Source organism: Megalobrama amblycephala, linkage group LG20 (assembly GCF_018812025.1).
Source record: "Megalobrama amblycephala isolate DHTTF-2021 linkage group LG20, ASM1881202v1, whole genome shotgun sequence".
Lineage (NCBI taxonomy): Eukaryota > Metazoa > Chordata > Actinopteri > Cypriniformes > Xenocyprididae > Megalobrama > Megalobrama amblycephala.
Window position 1 is genome coordinate 20466957 of NC_063063.1, and position 18720 is coordinate 20485676.

Genomic DNA, 18720 nt, shown 5'->3' on the forward strand with positions numbered 1-18720 from the left:
TCTTCTTTTTAAAAATAAAAGTTTTAAAATTCAGAGTATGTTGCTTTCCATTTCCTTTGCCATAACATAAAAAAAGTATATTTTTAATGATTTAATGACATATATAAGTACAGTATGAGAAGCTGTATAAATGCAGTTAATAGCTTAGATAAACAGATAATACGTAAAAGACATAATATTACAGCAGGATACTGTATTTGGTAATTACAGTACTATACTGTAAATGTTGTTTACAGAAGTAGTACTGTAAAAATACAGTAAGTGGCTGGCAACCCAGCTGCCAGTATTTTACTGTAAATTTACAGCAAAAAGTTTTACAGTGTGCACACATCACATGGTTTCCTTAAGAGCTCTGTCAGGTGTAGTAAATATATTAGAGATAAAAATCTCACCGGACAAGCCGCAGAGTGTCTTTACGGATGTTGATGAGACTGCGGAGGGTCTTGACTGGCTCATGAGGAGGGGGAGCATTGTACGGGAACTGAAATCACAATCACAGCACAATAAACACTTTGGAGTCAGGGTGAAGTTACTAATTCTAAATGTTTGAGAAGCATTTGCCCTGTTTCACATATTTCATACACACATATGATCTCAAAAATAATCTGGAAACAAATCCACATTACAATGAAGGTGATGTACACTGATCTCCAAACAAGCTGTTGTGTCGATGCATGTGTGTGTGTGTTTCCTCTGGAAAAATGCAATGCACAGGCATGCCCACGTGCCAGAGAGGCACCGCGCGTGTGTACGTGTGTGGGTCAACACTGGGTGAGCCTGTTGCCTCCCCTTCCCCCCTCCCGGGAGTTCAGACTGAATGTGGCTCTCTGTATTACTTGCGGTAAGCCGTTGCTTAAATCCACAGCATCACTAGCCTGTCTGCTTACAGACGGACCCAGAAGCTAATGCACATAGTGTAAATAAAAGACCCACCGCAAACAGAAATACATGCATGCATTTATAAAGCACAAAATACAGCACATATATATCAGGATAAAGCTCTAGAAAAGAAGTAACTGTAAGGGCAGCTATACAATTACATGAGTCACTGGGCCAGAATTACACTTCAGACACATATAATCCTGTGAATTATAGAAGCTTCCACCAACATATAGTAATTTACATGAAACTATAATGAATATCCAGTTAAAGTAACAGCTCTAAGCAGACCTCATAACAGCTCAAGAATATAAATACTTATATATAAAGACTTATTTTAAAATAAATAAATAAATGATATTTAAATAGAAATATTTTTATATATATAATTAACTTATTGATATTACATATAATATGATATGTATTATTAAACATAAAGATATTATAAACTAATTATTTAAAAAAAAAGATGTTAATAATACAAAAATCATAATTATATATATATATATATATATATATATATATATATATATATATATATATAAAAAACATTTTTTAATTGTTGATTTATATGTAATGTAATAAAATGAGTCATGAGGCATACTTTTCTTGATCATTTCTGGAAATGAGATCACACAATCAGTGGTTTCATGACCTCCTACCTAGAATAATCAGTCAAAAATGGCTGCATCTAATCTATATGTTACCAGGAATTGAAATGTAATCTTACCACTACTGGTCTGTTGCCTAGGAAGTTGAGGTCAGTGTTTTCTCCAAAGAGGTAGCCTTCAGGATGAGTTGAATCGAACTTCTCTCCTCCCATAATAAAATGGCTAGCAAAATAATTCCCTGCATGACAACAAACAGATCAAATGTTACAGACATTGAACAATGAAAAATGTATAAGTACTTTTGTCACATGCAATGACACATATGGTCAAATGTAGAGTGTTCTAAAGAGTTCATTTATTTTAACTTCATGTGCATCAGCTTGATTGGACTATACTGAACCCACTGTCTCAACACTGTAAAAATGTTTTATTTATTGTAACATCATGTGGTAACAAATGAAATGGTTTTAAGTCAAAAATATAGTTTCATTATTTCGACCCAATTAACCTGACTACATTGTATTACACAAACAAAGATGAGGTAGAAATAGCGCTTTTAGTTAGCAGATGCACATTTTACATTTTTAGCAACATATAGACTACTAAATGATGTAGAAAATGGATGCAAAAACCTCCATTCCTGGACACGAGACAACTAAAGGGTTTACAAATGAAGACAGATATAGTAGACTGGAGAACCAATAGATTAAAGAAAGACAAGCTCAAGGGCAGACAGAGGATATTGGCAACCGCCATGGGAAGATACAAGGGTAGATAGATGAACAAGCTTGAAACTGGAGCAGAAGGTAGCAAGAATCAGGCACAAGTCCCAGGCTGCACGTAGAGCATATCTGGTTACTTGTGGTTAACACACATTCATCTTCTCATCTGTCTCCTCAAATATTGAAAGATTTGTAAAACAACCATTGTAAAACTAGTTTGATGAGTGCTGCATTTTCTAAACACACAGGAAGATCATCTTATCTGAAAATAAATATAGTAAGTTGATGTATTAGGTTAGCAGAAGCTATGTAAACCACATAGCGGACACAACGGACACTCTTATTTCAGATTTAATGATGAATTCAAAGTCATCAAGACATTTGCTCTAATTGTGGTGTATTTCAGTAGACACAGCACCACTGGGAATGATGAGCCCCATATCAATATAAAGGCAAGCATCTATGGGCCTACTGTGCTAATCAGATACAGACTTGCTGACCAGGAAACAGTGGGTGGTGGCCCTGGCCCCATGGAGTTAAAATGAACAGGACTTTTGCATTTCAACTGTAAGAAAAATATTTAACTCAATTCTACAAGTCAGTTTTTTTTTAAATTATATATTTTTTAAAATAATTAGCCTATGAAAGAGTAGGCCTATAAAATCTGAACAAGCTTGGGGTTCTCTATTGGACTTAACAGTTCATATATATATTTATATATACATGTAGATATATAGATCAAATAAAGGTAATAAGAACATTCTTTCATTATAATAATACGACATAATAATATAATACATTACAGCCCAATATAATATTTGTTCAATATATAAAATGTATTATTTTCTCACCGGATTTGGGTGGGTATCTGTAAACAGAACTGGATGGTATATCGACCTCCTCGACTCCTGCATTCTGACGGCTTGTCAAAGCTCCCATTTCAAATAGCCCCAAATTAAAACAATACTGAATGATTGCAATCCTACTGCTGCTGCGTCTTTTGTGTCCCGAACATCTCCTTCTTCACGCAAAAGCCCGTTTTTTTTTTTTTTTTTTTTGCTCTTCGCTTTTATATTTTTGCCATGCACAGGATTAGTTGGTGCTCTTAATGCCCTGTAAGCTCTGTACAGAGTCCCTCGTTGTTTTGTCTGCAGACACAAGCTGCTTTTTGCGTCCTGCAGACTGTAGCCCTATTATAAGGCTGTCTCTGCCTCCGTGGTGGGCATCCTTGGCCAAGTTGCACAGCGGTAATGAGATGCTCTCTATATGACACAGTTTCTCGGTATGTTTATCATCATCATCATCCCAGTATCCTCTGTTCTCCGAGCGCTTGAGCGATGGGATGCAGATGCGTATCAGTGATGTAGAAACAGAATAAGATGGTAGAACGGCAGTGGGCATGAACTGTAGTGTCTAAATGGGCGGGGCTTAGAGGACCGGATGTTGATTATATGCATAGTAACAAATAAAAATGTTCTTTCACAGTATATCCTATAATGGACAATATTTTATTATATATTAAAATTACATATTAATACTAATAATTTATCCTTATATCACTTCCGCCAAATTTTCTGTCAATCTAAAGCAGCGCAAGGCTTTGTTGGTGTTCTCTCTTTGCGTTAATGGGATAACCAATCATAGTCGTTTGCGGGCAGTAGCCTACATAAAGATTTTAAACACCGTTTATAAAGATTGCTTTGACGGAATTGCATTTATATATCATGTACACAAATGTACATGTGTACAAATGTCTCAAGTAAAACAAAAAACGTCCTCAGATTTGAATGTAGCTCAATGGAGTATTAAAGGGTTAGATCACCCAAAAATGAAAATAATGTAATTTATTACTCACCCTCATGTCGTTCTACACCTGTAAGACATTCGTTCATCTTCGGAACACAAATTAAGATATTTTGATTAAATCCGATGGCTCAGTGAGCCCTCTATTGAGAGCAATGCCATGTAACTCTCAAGATCCATAAAGGTACTAAAAACACATTTAAAACAGTTCATGTGAGTTCAGTGGTTCTAACTTAATATTATAAAGCGATAAGAATACTCTTTGTGTGCCAAAAAAAAAAAAAACGACTTTTCAACAATATATTGATGGGCCGATTTCAAAACACTGCTTCTGAGCTTTACGAATCGAATGAGTGATTCGGATCTCCAATCAAACGGCTAAACTGCTGAAATCACGTGACTTTGGCGCTCCGAATCGATTCGTAAAGCAGTGTTTTGAACTCAGCCCATATAGATATTGTTGAAAAGTCATTATTTTGGGGGGGTTTTTTGCCACACAAAAGTATTCTCATCGCTTTATAATATTAAGGTAGAACCACTGAACTCACATGAACTGTTTCAAATATGTTTTTAGTACCTTTATGAATCTTGAGTTACAATGGCATTGCTGTCTATAGAGGCCTCACTGAGCCATCGGATTTTATCAAAATATCTTAATTTGTGTTCTGAAGATGAACGAAGGTCTTACGGATGTAGAATGACATGAGGATGAGTAATAAATGACATTATTTTCATTTTTGGGTGAACTAACCCTTTGAGTTCTCTGAGCCGACAGGCGCCCCCTGCTGGAAGTATCTATTTTGTCTCAGCTGAAAACCGTTTCGGCCAGTGAGATTTGCTGCTCAATGATCAGTGCTGTATTACTGTCCTCAGAAGCGCTATTGGCCACCCCTGACGTCAGGCTTAAATCCAGACTTGAGGTTTTGCGCAGTACAAACACATCCTGCCTCGCCAAACGTGACCTTCCCCTAATTTTGGAAGTGACTGCAGTGCAGTAAGGGCAATATAGGTGTTCAATTAGTAGACATTGAGCCCTTTTTTAATTTAAATGTATTGTTTTAATAATATTAGTATTTCTCACTGTATAAAATACATTTCACAGACAAGTTACGGAAAGGAAGATATTATTCACCAAGGGAGTTAAATGGCAGAGTGCCAAAAGGAAGCATGTAAAACATATTTAACATGTATAACAAAATAATATTTGAAGTGTTTATTAATATATTATTAAGATTGCTTTGTCTCATATAAATCATGATCACAAACTACTGTAGGCTACACGTACAGTAAGTCTAATCACAAAGCGCACATTTTGAATAAGTAACTGATTTACATTATAAAGATTTCAAGGCATTTGGTCAATTAAATAAAGCAAAGTAAAAGGGGAAAAAGAAGAAGAAAAAAAAAAAGGTTACATGATGAACCATCATTTCATTTTCCCACAACTAGGCCTACCTGATACTTGAAGAAAAAATAAATAAATTATATGACATTGTTGTTTCTTAAGTTTTCTGTTTTATAGACCAGAGTGAAGGATCTGTTTCAGCAGCGAATGTCAAGAAAGTACCATAGTCCTACATCTGTGTTGTGTTTTGTGTTTTCTTTATTATCTTCATTTTTTATTATCACTCAATAAACTTGTTTAATCATATGATTATTGTAAATTTCACGAATAAGATATAAAAGGGAATATCTCAATTACAAGATTTCATGAAGTGTTGTTGTGAAGCAGTTTGATATAACAATACTTATTGTATCTTAAACATACACAAGTATTATTCAATAAACCATTTTATCATCATCATCATCTCTCAATCTTTTAGATGTCAAGGACCCTCAAACATGATCATCCTCATGCTGGAACTGCAATACTAAAATTTAAAAGGAATCTATATATTTTTTTGTATAAAGACCAAATTACTGTGAATAATTACTATGTCAAAAATACGATTTGGAAAGTATTTATTTTCTTTTACATTAATGTATTGTTAAATTTATTATTTATTTGTTTATTCATTTACATATTTTAATCTATTTTTCATTTACTTGTTTATTTTAATATTCATTTATTTTAATATTTCTTTATTATTGATTTATTTAAAAAACCCTAGACGGACCAACTATCACAGGTTACAATTGTGACCATAAATAATAATAAAAAAAATACTTTAGGCCTATAGACCTACTCACTACTTATTAAATTTATTTTAGAAAATTGGAAATTTGGACTGGATGAGGTAAATGCACGGCCATGTCAAATAAATGATCTTGTTTTTACGTTTTGTTGTTCCCACTCGTGCTATATTTGCTCTGTTCTAGACAAGAGGTTCTTTTATTGCTTGTAAGAAGCAGGTAACGTGTAGTGTCACTCAGATGCCAGAAGGGGCAGTACTTTCTCACCTTGCAAAGGAAATAAAAGCCAAACTCCACCAACCACGGAAATCCGGTCACAGCCATTTTAGAGTCAAATCCGCGCGGCGTGTTAGTTTCGACTCTCCCGAATGGTTCGTTATTTTCCCTCTAAATCTCGATAGAAACAGTCTTTTTTTCGCATAACAAACTGCAGTAGAGATAGTGATTCAAGATGAGCTACGGCAGACCTCCGCCCGATGTCGAGGGCATGACTTCTTTAAAAGTCGACAATCTGACTTACCGCACGTCCCCTGAAACGCTGAGGCGGGTTTTCGAGAAGTACGGCCGAGTCGGCGACGTCTACATCCCGAGAGACCGATACACGAAAGAAAGTCGCGGGTTCGCCTTCGTCCGTTTCCATGATAAGCGGGACGCGGAGGACGCAATGGACGCCATGGATGGCGCGCTGCTGGATGGGCGCGAACTGCGCGTGCAAATGGCGCGATACGGGCGCCCGCCAGATTCGCACTACAGCCGCCGTGGAGCCCCTCCGAGGAGGTATGGGGGACATGGACGGAGAAGCCGCAGGTAGGGACTTTATTGTCCCTTTCCTATTTTAATATCGCCTTTTTAATTTGCTATAGGCTAAATAAGCTACTATATGTTCGAAGTTCAAATTTGAGGCCCTTAGGCCTCAGGCTACTGAAAACAACACGTGTTATAATCCTTGTAATGCTTGTAAATATTTCGTCTTATTACGTATTTCACTTCAATTTATTGAGGTTATGTATTTCAATTAGTTCTGTTTTGTTAACTGTTGGTATCGTTGCGTCGTAACTATGGCGTAGTAGCAAACAATTGCTCAATTGTTTGTGAATAGTCCGATTCGCGAACCAATGGATCTTTTGAGTCGGATCTTTTCAGTGAGTCTATTGTAGCCGTTAAAAAAAACCCAGTGGTTTTATTACAACACTTGTCCTTTTGATAATACTCGACAAAAATTGTAAGGGACCACGCGATAACGCATATTTTATATAGTTTTATTATTTATATAAAAATGTTTAGAAGTTCTTTTTAAGCCAATCACTTGAAAGAACCGATTCGTGGAAATGAATCGAACTCCCTATTATGCTACGATTTTCCCCGTGTTACTATAGTTTAATGACTGGTTTTGGCGAAGACCATAAACCTTCGTAATTGTTTTGTAATGTGTTCGTGTACATAAACTCGTTGTTTTTTTTTGGTTTTTTTTTTTTTGGTTTTTGTATTCACATTTAAATGTTTATGGGCTGCTCATCTATTATTAGGAAGTTTTTTTTATTTTTTTTTATTTATTTTTTTTTAATGGTGTTTTGTGATTTTAAACTCTTTTATTCTAATTTGTACATTTTAATGTTTGTTCCTAGCCGTAGTCCTCGGCGCAGGAGGCACAGCAGGTCCAGGAGCAGGAGCCGGTCCCGTTCCCGTAGCAGATCTCGTTACAGCCGATCCAGGTCAAGGTCCTACTCCCGTTCCCGGTCTCGGTCCCGTTCCAAAACCCGCACACCACGCAGAAGCAAGTCCAAATCCGCTTCCAGGTCCCGCTCAAGGTCTAAGTCCAAGTCCCGCTCCAGGAGTCCTACTCCCAGATCAAACAAAGGATCCAAATCAAGATCCAGATCGAGAAGCAGACCCAAGTCGCCAGAGGATACTGGAGCCCCTGCTGAATCGTGAAATGTAGGTGAGTCTAATGCTTTGTATAGATGATTACTAATTTTATTGCAACTGGGGGCATTTTTCTGTCATCCAATAATTCTAATGACAAGTGTCTTTCAGTTCTTAGTTTTTTTTTTTGGTAAATACCCTAAATCCTAAACTTGATTGACTTTGAGCAGAACAGCTTATAACCCCCTTCTAACTCATGCCTTAAGTGGGGAAAGTGAAGGCATGTATTTATTTTACTGACATAAAATGGCTGCTTTTAAATTTGAAAGATATATTGTACATTTCGCCCCTCTACTTTCCTCTTTCATCAAGACCTCTGCAGATGAAGCAGAACGGTAGATATATTATCTTAATGGAGGTGTCAGGTTTTACCCGTTTAGTAGCTGTTATTCACAGCATCTGTCTGGTATCTCTGAATCTGCATGACTTTTAAAGGCTTATTTTTTTAATACACACTCTAAACTTCACATGGATATTTGATTTGGAGCTGTCTTGGGTACAAAACCGTAAGTATGTGTTTGTTTTGAAACGTGTACCAGCCAAAATCCATTGATTTCATCTAAATGTGGAATTCTTTCCTCCAAGCTGCTGATTCCTGTTTGCAAAAGAGGAGTTTGGGGCAGTTTGAGAGCAGTTAGTGTGTGATCCGACCATTGGCTGCCTGCTGCTGATTGGCGGTTGCTATGGAGCAGGTCGGTCTCATTGAGTGTTGAGGTGGTGTTGAGGTACGTCTGCAGGACAATGGACTGAGACCTTTCCATCATCCTTGTCACAAACTCATGTCTATCGTGGCATAGGCAAAAATGGGATGGATATACGGGTGTGTTCTCAGAGCCAGACTTTAAGCTGTCAGGCTGCTGGGTGTCTGATATAGGCCTAATTAACTCTATTTTGGCCATTTAATACTATTCTAACCGACGGTAAATGAGATGTACCTCAGCTTGCCGACACTTAAAGTGGCTTTGAGAAGTTCATATTTCACCCTCAGGTTTGTTGGCTCTCTTCCCTTGAGGTTTCTCGCAGAACAAATATCAGGTACACAAGGTTTCTTGCAGAACAAAAACCAGGTCCATAGATTCATGTAAATATGGTTAGTTATTTGTGTGGAAGGAGTGCCTGTTTGTTCTGTGTAACTGATGACCAAAGTCAAGCATTGCGTAATATGCAATGCTTCGTTTTATGGCGATTATTGTAGAGCCTCCTCTGCTCTAATGCTCTTTGAAACTAACTTTATTATTCTTTTCTTCTAGATGATGTCAACTGGTTGACTCTTTGAGGATCGCATCGAACAGATGTCCGTCTGAGGATACCCAAATTATCCATATATCAGACCGAAAGGTTATTGTAATTTGGTCTAAATCTTTTAAAATGCTTGTTTCTGTTGCCCACAATTGTTTTGTATCATACATTTGAATTCTATGTGATATTAAATGATCTTTTTGCCTAAATGGGGCTACTAGTTGAAATCACTTCTCATTTTTGGTAGTTTTGTTTTTCTTTTTCTTTTTTTACTTCATGTTATTGAAACTCCCAGACTATAAAGTAAGTTCATTTTAATCAGGTTTTTTGTTCTTAATAAACATTAATGGACAATTTATTTTGAATGTTGTGCATATTTCTTTGACCCTAAAGGACTGGGTACCACAGACTGTAATTTGGCCTCTTAAGAAATCTTACTATGTAAAACCATAACATAATTGCTAACCAAGCAGATGTTATGGTTTAAATGGGAAATTTCACAACATGATTCTAATATTCTCTCTTGTGTATTTTCTATGCACTAGGCGCAGTTGCATAGCAGTTGAGTTTTGCTGGTTAGCTGTTAAGGTGGCGTGTTGCGGTGCAGAGTGCTTGGCTGTTTCCAGTATTCTCCTGATTGCTCCTGTGTAACACCTTGATTTGACTGATTGTTTAAATTTGGCTGTAGCGCTTTTCTTTTTGCAGAAAGATCCTGTGCAAGTCCTTTTGTGAAAACCCATTAAGGCAGATATTTAAGCTTTTCACATCTCCGGAAGAGTTCCATAATTTGTGACATGCTCAATTGGTCATAATATTCATGTGAATGATAATAAAGGTTTTCTTTGAGCATGACTGCATTTTTGTGCATAGCTAATTCTTTACTGGTCTGTTAGTCTGTTTGGTGTAAATGAGCAAAAGAAACCCTCCATGAATGGAAATAAATTGTGCTTATACAAAAAGTATTGGTACTCCCGTGATCTCATTATTCATGGATTCAGACTAAATGACACTTAAAACTTAAATTTTATTCCACAAAGTAAATATCAATACCTCCAGTTTACTTGGATATGTTCCTATAAATGTCAGCTTATTGACTTTGAAAAGGTTAAAGTTAAGACAAGTCAAATGGAAATTAGTGTGCTAAAAGTTTCTCAGTCTGCATGAAATGAATTCATCCTAATTTAAGTGTGTACAGATTTTTTTTTTTCCGCAAACCATTTGTGTATTTTTCATATTTAAATGTTTAATCAAAATGTCATAACTAGACCTGCCACTTAAAATGAGACTTCACCAATCCTTTAGGCACTGTCCCAAATGACACCATAAATACTTTTGTGACGTAATGGCGCATCAATGTGTGCTTGGCAAAAGTGCACATCGGCCGCATATGGAACACCCTACAGTCTTGTGGACTTAAAGGACGTGCACATGAAGTGTGCTATTTGGGACAAGTCTGCTTAAACTATGCATGTTCACGCTCATCTTCCTCCACTTTTGAGTGCAACACCCACTGCATTTTTTCTTTATCTGTTAAATGTTACAATGCAGAAAGAGAGGTCTGTCACTGTTTCATTGCGACTTTAATATTTCAATATGTACATGAACCACAAAAGTGGCTATTGAATGGCTAATAGCCCATAAAATTTTTTTTTTATTTGAATGTTTTTTGTGTAAGTAACAAACAATTCGCCTGGGTCACTTGTGACCAGACCAGTTCTAAAATACTGACATTAAACCACCTGCTGTTATGTCTTTGATTACCAATTGTGCTTATTGCACATGTGTGTAACTGTGGACTGAGTTGAAAATTAGTTTTCTCACTTAAAACCTCTTTCAGCTATCTCTAGAGTATCTATCCTAAGATGATTTCATCTTTTCATTGATCCAGTCAATGAATTTGGTAACACGGGCATAGACACCTGGCCTGTTCTTCTTGCCACAGCTGTCACCCCAACTCACCACACCATAGATGTAATGAGTATCATCCTTCTCACAAACCAGGGGTCCACCAGAATCACCCTATAAAAAAAAAAAGTTACTACATACACATTTCACAGACAAGGCTTAAGCCTAGTCCTAGACTAAAATGCATATTTGAACTGACATATCTTAAAATATGTCAGTGTCATTGTTTTGTCTCAAGATGCACACCAGTAATGCTTTTTTTTTTTAAGGCACGTTTATAAAAGCTACTGAAATGCCCTAATTCTGTGTTTGATGTAAACTTCATTAAAGACATACCTGACAAGAGTCAGTCTTTCCTTGCATATATCCAGCACACATCATGGAATCATCCATTCTGTTCCCATAGACATTACGAGACATACAGCGTTTCTGAGAGATCAGGAGAACTTTGGCATTCAGCAGCTGAGGAGAGGCAGCATACTCTGAAAGAAAGGGTAATAGATGAGACAGTAATAGTCTCAGTAGTCTTGCTATGGTGAATGTCTAACAGTAGAAAATTGAATCCAGGCACACCTTTCTCAGTGGCTCCATAGCCTGATATGGTGCACTGTGTTTCATCAGGGAATGAATCAGTGGGGAGACATGCTGCCTTAACAGAACTGGTCTCATTGGCGCACCGTCCATTTATTGACTTTAGTTTCAGCAGGGCTGGCATAGATGAGAAACAAAAACACTGTTAAGTGTACATAATTGATTAGAAAAAAAGATGTCAATACTACTACAGCAGTGTTCTCAACTCTGGACCTTAAGGTCCACTTTCCTGCAGAGTTTTGCTCTAACCCTAAAGAAACACACCTGAACAATTTAACCAAAATCTTCAGGATTACAAAGTTAATGGCTGGTGAGTTTGATCAGGGTGCTAAACTCTGCAGGAAAGTGGACCTTGCGGGCCAGAGTTGAGAACACCTGTATGATGTTCACAATGCGCTTATCCTGGGTTGTCATCTTTTTAAACCCCAAGGTAAAACAATGTTTCATGTGTATACTTTTTAAAGGCATTTAAAGTCACTATTTAAAGTTGGCATGAAATGAAAATTCACCCCATTCCTATTTTGCTAAATACGTTATTGATCTTAAGGCCCGTTTAAACCAAGGATTATAATGCCGCATTCCAGGCAACCCGTAACCTGTGTTTTTCCAGCCTTCTACCTGTGAAAGTGCACTGGAACGGCAGTCAAACCCATGACTTCCCACCTGTGAACTCGTACTAGATCAATGTACTCCCAGTTCCGCGCTCTGACGTCACATAGCCCGCGAAAAAAACAATGACAGCCCCTACGGATGCGGTGTTTATGCAAGTGCACGGTAAAATAAAAGGTATGATTCTCTTGCCTTATGCACCATTTTTTCTCCTCCGTTTCCCTCAAATAAGCAAGGAGTAGGCACCTTTGATGATAGAAATAATTGTAAATGAGCATAAGCCCCATAAGGTCCGCAATGCTGGTTTGTTTACACTCAGGCAGTTTGACGTGACTTTCCTGGAACGCTACAAAGTCGTGAGTCGTGGTCTGAAGTCGTGACTTACGGGCTCAAAAACCTGCCTGGAACGCAGCACAACTATAACAATTAGAACTGTAAAGTTTTAAGTGTACATTATAAAAACTTTGACAGCCAATCCGAATCAGAGCTTGAGCATCTAAATTGGCAGACTACATAAATGTCATAACTTGATCTTCCAGTGAAACGTCAAGGCCTCTCTTTCGTGACATATGACAGAATTCTCCAATTATTTAGTCCAGTGATTCTCAACCAGGGAGCCAGAGCCCTCTTGGGGGCCTCAACAAGCTTCCAAAGAGGCTTCAAGATTACTTAAAAGTCAAAAAGTATGAGATTCACTGATTTAGTCTGCTTAAACCACCCACTTTTTTTTTTATTTTTTTTTTTACAATTGATTGCAACCTCGCAATCAGATAAACAAACGTTTTATTCTTACAGTTATAATCCGACAGATTTTTCGATAACAAGCGATACAACCCATAATTAAAACATGTCGCATGCTGTGTTCATCCAATCAATGATATTGACACCGCAAATAAGAAAGTTAATCAGGTTAAATAAGTTATCGGATTTATGAATATACAATCCATAAACTCGAAACTTGAATACAAAGGATTATTTCCTAACGGAGGTTGGTTGGTTTTCCTTTACCATAACTGGTACAGACAGACACGTATTTACTTGAAGAGTGAATCACTGACCTATATCGTTATACAGGGCTTCAAGTGTCTCTGTATAGTTCTCATGAGCAATGATTTTCTCCACCTCCAGAAACTGTTTTGCAGGGTCATCTTTCTCCAGGTTCACACCACCCATCTCCAGCCTTACCTCCTCATTCTCATCACTGCCACGATCATGCAAACCATGCAAACATAGTTTATCAAAGTGACATTTGTTGCATATGAACTTTAAAAGGCTAAACTAAAGTGAAAAGTGATCCTTAACAATCACTATCAATAATATTAGTAACTTAAAGACACCATGAAATCAAAATGAGGGTTTGTGACTGAACATTGCATAGACCAGGGGTGGCGAACTCCGGTCCTGGAGAGCCTCAGTCCTGCAGAGTTTAGCTCCAGCCCTGATTAAAAACTCAGTTGCCTATAGCTTTCTAGCAACCCTCAGACCTTGATTAGCTTGTTCAGGTGTGTTGGATTAGGGTTTGTGCTGAACTCTGTAGGACTGTGGCTCTCCAGGACCGACTTTAGCCACCCCTGGCATAGACCGAATGCAACAGTATCCCCAGATGCCCAACTTACATACAGTGAGCAGCAGTTAGGACCCAGCAGGAGTCAATCAGGGTTCCTCCACAGTTGTGGCTGAAGGTTGCATTAGAGCCCTTGGGCCGGACCTGAAATGAAACCTGCCAGGGATGCGCTTTAGGCAGGGACTTCCTCCCACCAAATATCCTTGGGGATATCATATTAGTCTGAGTCTTTCCACATTCAGAAAATTCCAGTTTTGCAATGGTTGTGGAGGGTTTTGCTGGTTCTGTGAGAGTTTTATAAAGAAGTATAGTGGTACAATTAACAGACTGCTTGAGCAGGTAGAAGAATGTTTCTGTTTACATTTATATAAGAGAGAACGTAGAAAGAAAAGCTGTGCCTGGTTCAGAACACGGCTTGGCGTTACAGTAATCCCACCGGAGTTTGCCCGTCTCTTTCACAAAGCACCAGGGTTCCCGGTCTCCATCCGGATTTCTTAAGTGACAAAGATAATGCGTAAGATGACGTGTGATATCAGAATTCATTGGGAGTTTACTAGGAATTCCCTGAATTGTTACCTGCAGTAATTGTGGGCTCCAATGCTATCATTGCCTTCAAAATCCTTGAAGGGAATAAGATAGTAGTTCCAGGGTAAACATTCCATTCCTTCCACTGTCTCACTGACAAAACCTCTGTATGATTCCCCATTCCCTTCATAGCAATCATTTGGACCTGAATACAAAATTACATACAACACCTGGCATATACCATCTGGCATTACTAAACCTATACCTAATTGACAGGGTTATGTAAAGTAACAAATAGATTTGGCATAAAATATCCACCTCATTTTTCAATGCAGAAGTAAGCTATTTTCTGTGAATTTGCAAGACTTCTGATTCATTTGCTGCTATAGGTAAATAACTAGAAGAACAACAACTACAAACCAGAGTGTTTATGATTATGATAATAGATTAAAATAATATGATAACAACCAGTTTGCAATATAAAGCAGTATAATGAACAGTTTTTGTACATGTAAAATTAGAATCCAGACACATTTGGGTTACAAATGGCCATGCCAGCTCTTGCTTTAAAATATAAGGTGGATAAATAAAATAAAATAAAAAGATTTAGCAAAAGTTTATTACCAACTTGGCAGAACTTCCCAATGTAATTTTCAGGACATCTGCATGTGAAACTGGCTCTTGTACGGCCTTTAACACACTCTCCTCCATTCAGGCATGGACTCGGGTTACACGCAGAGGCTAATATTGCAAACATAATAAGCATAAAAGCAATTAATAAGACAAACTGAATTACAATTTCAAGAAAACAAATAGCAATTCACTACAATCTGACTTAATAAAAACTAAACTGCTGAAAGAAACACTTTGAAAGTAATTTGTTTTACTTCAGAAATTAGAGACAGAGATGCTCACCTTTATTGCACTTAGAGCCCAGATAGGGGGCCCAGCACTTGCATTCATAAAATGGGGCCTCTTGAGTTCTGACACAATCACCATAACCACACTTCACTTTCTTACACACGTTCCTCTCTGGAAGAACCGCACATAAAGACTCAAGAATGATACACATGCTTACTGTTTATTATTATTATTATATTTTTGGGTGCAGTTAATATAGAGCTCACCTTCCTGACACTTTTTGCCAATGTAAGGCTCTGGACAGATGCATTTGAATTTGCCATTCTTTAGGAGCTCACAAACTCCATTGTTCTGGCAAGGATTTGGATCACACGCTTCTATAGAACATGAACATGATCAACGTACATATGTTTGTGAGCACCAAACTGATCCCCTTTAATAATTTGCATTGTCTACTTATGTTTATCCTTGCCTGGTTCATCAAAGAAGGAAAAAATCCAATCAATGGTGTCATTAATTTCAGCTGAAGATAGTGATAGTTCCTCTGTGTCATTAACAGCATAATCATACACTTCTGTCAAGGGGGCGAGAGAGAAATAATAATGATGTGAGTATGCTAACAACCTTGGGAAATACATACATGGAGACCAGACAATATAATATTTCTCACCATCAACGAGTTCGATAGCCAGGTTGACAAGGTCGTCCAATAGAGCCTAAAACAATTGACACAAATTCAGTTAAATAGCAGTGTAATATCACCTACATTAAACATACAAGTTGACATATTTCAAAGCATTTTCATATGGTTACAAACCGGCGCTGCGTGAACTGGTAAAGTGAGGCCAGACAGGCCTACAAGAAGCAGAATCACTGGAAACATGATTCCAGGAGTAATAGATGCACAATCCACTAACGCAAAAGTCACTGGTCTTTTTTCTGTGAGCAGTAAATATGTTGACCTGTATGTGGATGATCCCTGGACCCTTTTCTCTGCCTACTATCTAGCAATCATTACCTAACAGCATTGATTTCCTGTGTTATGGCCAGTGAACCACAGATAGGCCTATGCATTAAAACACTTAAATTAAAACAGTTTAATGTTTAATATGAGCTGATGCCAAAGCTATATGACAAGTCAAAATGTATTATTCAGCCAATAAAATCCTGTCAATGCAGCAATTCAATTAATTAATAAATACAGTACCAGTATCAAAAATTATTTAACATTTCATTTATGGCTTTATGGTGTGAATTCTCTAATTCAACAAAACAAAACATCTTGAAAAGATATTGTGTGTAGTATTTGTACATTGATTAACAGTGTATTAATGAATTCCCCACCTTTCTACTATTTAATGCCAAGCATTAGTGTCTATGAAAATGAATGTCGCTTTAAATACCCTGTGAATTAAAGATTGATTTCAATCCTCAGGTCAGTTACCCGACAGAGTTTACTATTGATAAGACTGATGTGAAATGTCTTTGCTGCTGTTTTAGACAACAACTGACAGCAGCGAAAGAAGCAGTGAAGGTCCATAAAGATACTAAAAATATATTTAAATCAGTTCATGTGACTTCAGTGGTTCTATCTTAATATTATAAAGTGATAAGAATACTTTTTGTGCGCCAACAAAACGAATTTTCTACAATATCTATATGGGCCGATTTCAAAATGAAGCTTCTGAGCTTTATGAATCTTTTGTTTCGAATTAGTGATTCGGATCTCCAATCAAACGGCTAAACTGCTGAAATCACGTGACTTTTGGTCTTTATAATATTAAGGTAGAACCACTGAACTCACATTCAAATATGTTTTTAGTACCTTTATGGATCTTGAGAGGTGCAGTAACATTGCTGTCTATAGAGGCCTCACTGAGCCATCGGATTTAATCAACAATATCTTAATTCTGAAGATGAACAGAGATCTTACGGGTGTAGAACGACATGAGGGTGAGTAATAAATGACATTATTTTCATTTTTGGGTGAACTAACCCTTTAACCCAAACCCTACCATCACAGAAAACCTTTACATTTTTGCATTTTCAAAAACATCACTTGGTACTTTTTTGTTTGCACATGACGTCACAGCAGCAACGCGAATGAGTCTGGAGGGCAGGGAGTGATGTTTCTATATAGGAATCCTATCAAAAACTCAAAATTCGCATGTTTTGCGTCGCTTATGGTTGCTCAAATCGATAAAATCGAGAACCCAGGTGTTTATATCGTTTACATAACTTATACCGTTTTTTATAACTTATTTCGCTTTTTAATTTTATAAGTTGTCGCCTTTTATAGCGTTTTGCGTCTGCTGATACTTAACGTAAATGAATATGTATACTTGCTTACCTTTTTGACTTGGTTAAATATTCACATTCATGCTATCGTTTGCAGGGAGAAGATATTTTATCCTATTTAATTATAATTTGGTATTTTCACTTCAGTTTTGTAGTATGTTCACAATGTTGATCTGGTTACCATGAGAACAGTGTCACGCGCTGCTGCTTCAGCCATCGTATGGTAGAAAATGTCTAAGTAAAATAAATGTGTTCAACAAGCTGACAGAAGTCGATCCATTTATTTGTTGGAAGCGTGTAAATGTAAGTTAACTAGTTTAAATGTTGTTTTTGTAAATATTCACTTTCCCATATGACCACGGAGGAGAATCGGAGGGTCACGTTCAGGACACAGACACGCTGTATTTTTGTATTTATTTCAACCAATGACAACCAAAAGCAAACCCATAGAAGCTCGTGAACAGTTTTGAAGTGGCTGTGTGCAAGTTATAATCGTTCACAAGCCGAGTGATCATACTCTAAAACATAATGTTAATTATTACACAAAAACCAAATATAAAACTCAGCAAAGTATGTGATTATTTTTAGTGAAATGCAGTGGGTTTATTTAGTGACATTATTACATTTGCTAGTCGTCTTCCCTCACCTTCTCAACCAAGGCGAAAATGTATTACCGTCCTTTTTTTCCACGAACGATATCGTGAGTTCCTATTACAATTCCCGATTCAGCATAAATGACCTACAATGGCGACATTTTTCACAATCACGACAGAAAATAAAAATACTGCTCTAACTTCACTAGTAGAAAGGCAGGGCGATATAAACAAACACAGACTAGAACTGAACACGGCGCGAGGGCAGCTTCACATTCTCTATATCTGTCTCCTCGATGGCAGGAAAGTCTTTTAATTCAGCGGAAAAGTCGCTCCTCTTCATAGCATAAAGATCGCGTCCAACATATGTTGTGATTTTCTGTTTATACCTTTCTAAACCAGCAAAGAAAGAACTTTTCCCCATCTCTTCCATTCTAATTTTCACTGCTTGCCCTCCACCGGAA

The 18720-nt window shown here is 37.3% G+C and overlaps 3 protein-coding genes across 21 annotated transcripts in view; 1 reads left to right on the forward strand and 2 right to left on the reverse strand.

The window, feature by feature from the left end:
• rnf157 (ring finger protein 157) overlaps positions 1-4001 on the reverse strand; it is a 22708-nt gene extending 18707 nt beyond the window's left edge. For 2 of the 6 annotated variants that reach the window (XR_007181944.1, XR_007181943.1), the window contains exons 1-3: positions 3064-4000; positions 1610-1728; positions 393-481 (exon numbers count right to left, since the gene is read on the reverse strand). Coding sequence is in view for 4 of the 6 variants with exons in the window: in XM_048170936.1 (XP_048026893.1) it covers positions 393-481; positions 1610-1728; positions 3064-3151 (296 nt within the window). In the remaining 2 variants the exon portion in view is untranslated. Of the gene's footprint in view, positions 1-392; positions 482-1609; positions 1729-3063 lie in introns of all 6 variants that reach the window. The other 4 variants (XM_048170937.1, XM_048170935.1, XM_048170936.1 and 1 more) reach the window with 3 other exon arrangements.
• Positions 4002-6444: 2443 nt separating this feature from the next.
• Positions 6445-10162, forward strand: srsf2a (serine and arginine rich splicing factor 2a). 14 transcript variants are annotated; one of them, XR_007181826.1, is made up of 5 exons: positions 6445-6955; positions 7774-8087; positions 8657-8796; positions 9322-9409; positions 9856-10162. XR_007181826.1 is itself a non-coding variant. In XM_048170003.1 (3 exons), the coding sequence occupies exons 1-2, from the start codon at positions 6600-6602 to the stop codon at positions 8078-8080; spliced, it is 663 nt and encodes a 220-aa protein (XP_048025960.1). In that variant the 5' UTR covers positions 6445-6599; the 3' UTR covers positions 8081-8087; positions 8657-10162. The 14 variants fall into 14 exon arrangements, 4 of the variants coding, with proteins under 4 accessions (XP_048025960.1, XP_048025961.1, XP_048025964.1 ...); XR_007181828.1 differs by having other exon boundaries at positions 8657-8763; XR_007181827.1 differs by having other exon boundaries at positions 7774-8083.
• Positions 10163-10314: 152 nt separating this feature from the next.
• habp2 (hyaluronan binding protein 2) lies at positions 10315-18599 on the reverse strand. Its single transcript, XM_048170199.1, has 14 exons — positions 18531-18599; positions 16183-16362; positions 16036-16081; positions 15838-15939; positions 15632-15742; positions 15420-15536; positions 15129-15245; positions 14556-14709; positions 14378-14472; positions 14032-14263; positions 13474-13616; positions 11789-11923; positions 11552-11697; positions 10315-11329 (listed from the first exon to the last, which is right to left on the reverse strand). Exons 1-14 carry the CDS (start codon positions 18597-18599, stop codon positions 11168-11170), a joined length of 1809 nt encoding a protein of 602 aa, XP_048026156.1. The 3' UTR covers positions 10315-11167.
• Between the last annotated feature and the right edge of the window lie 121 nt (positions 18600-18720).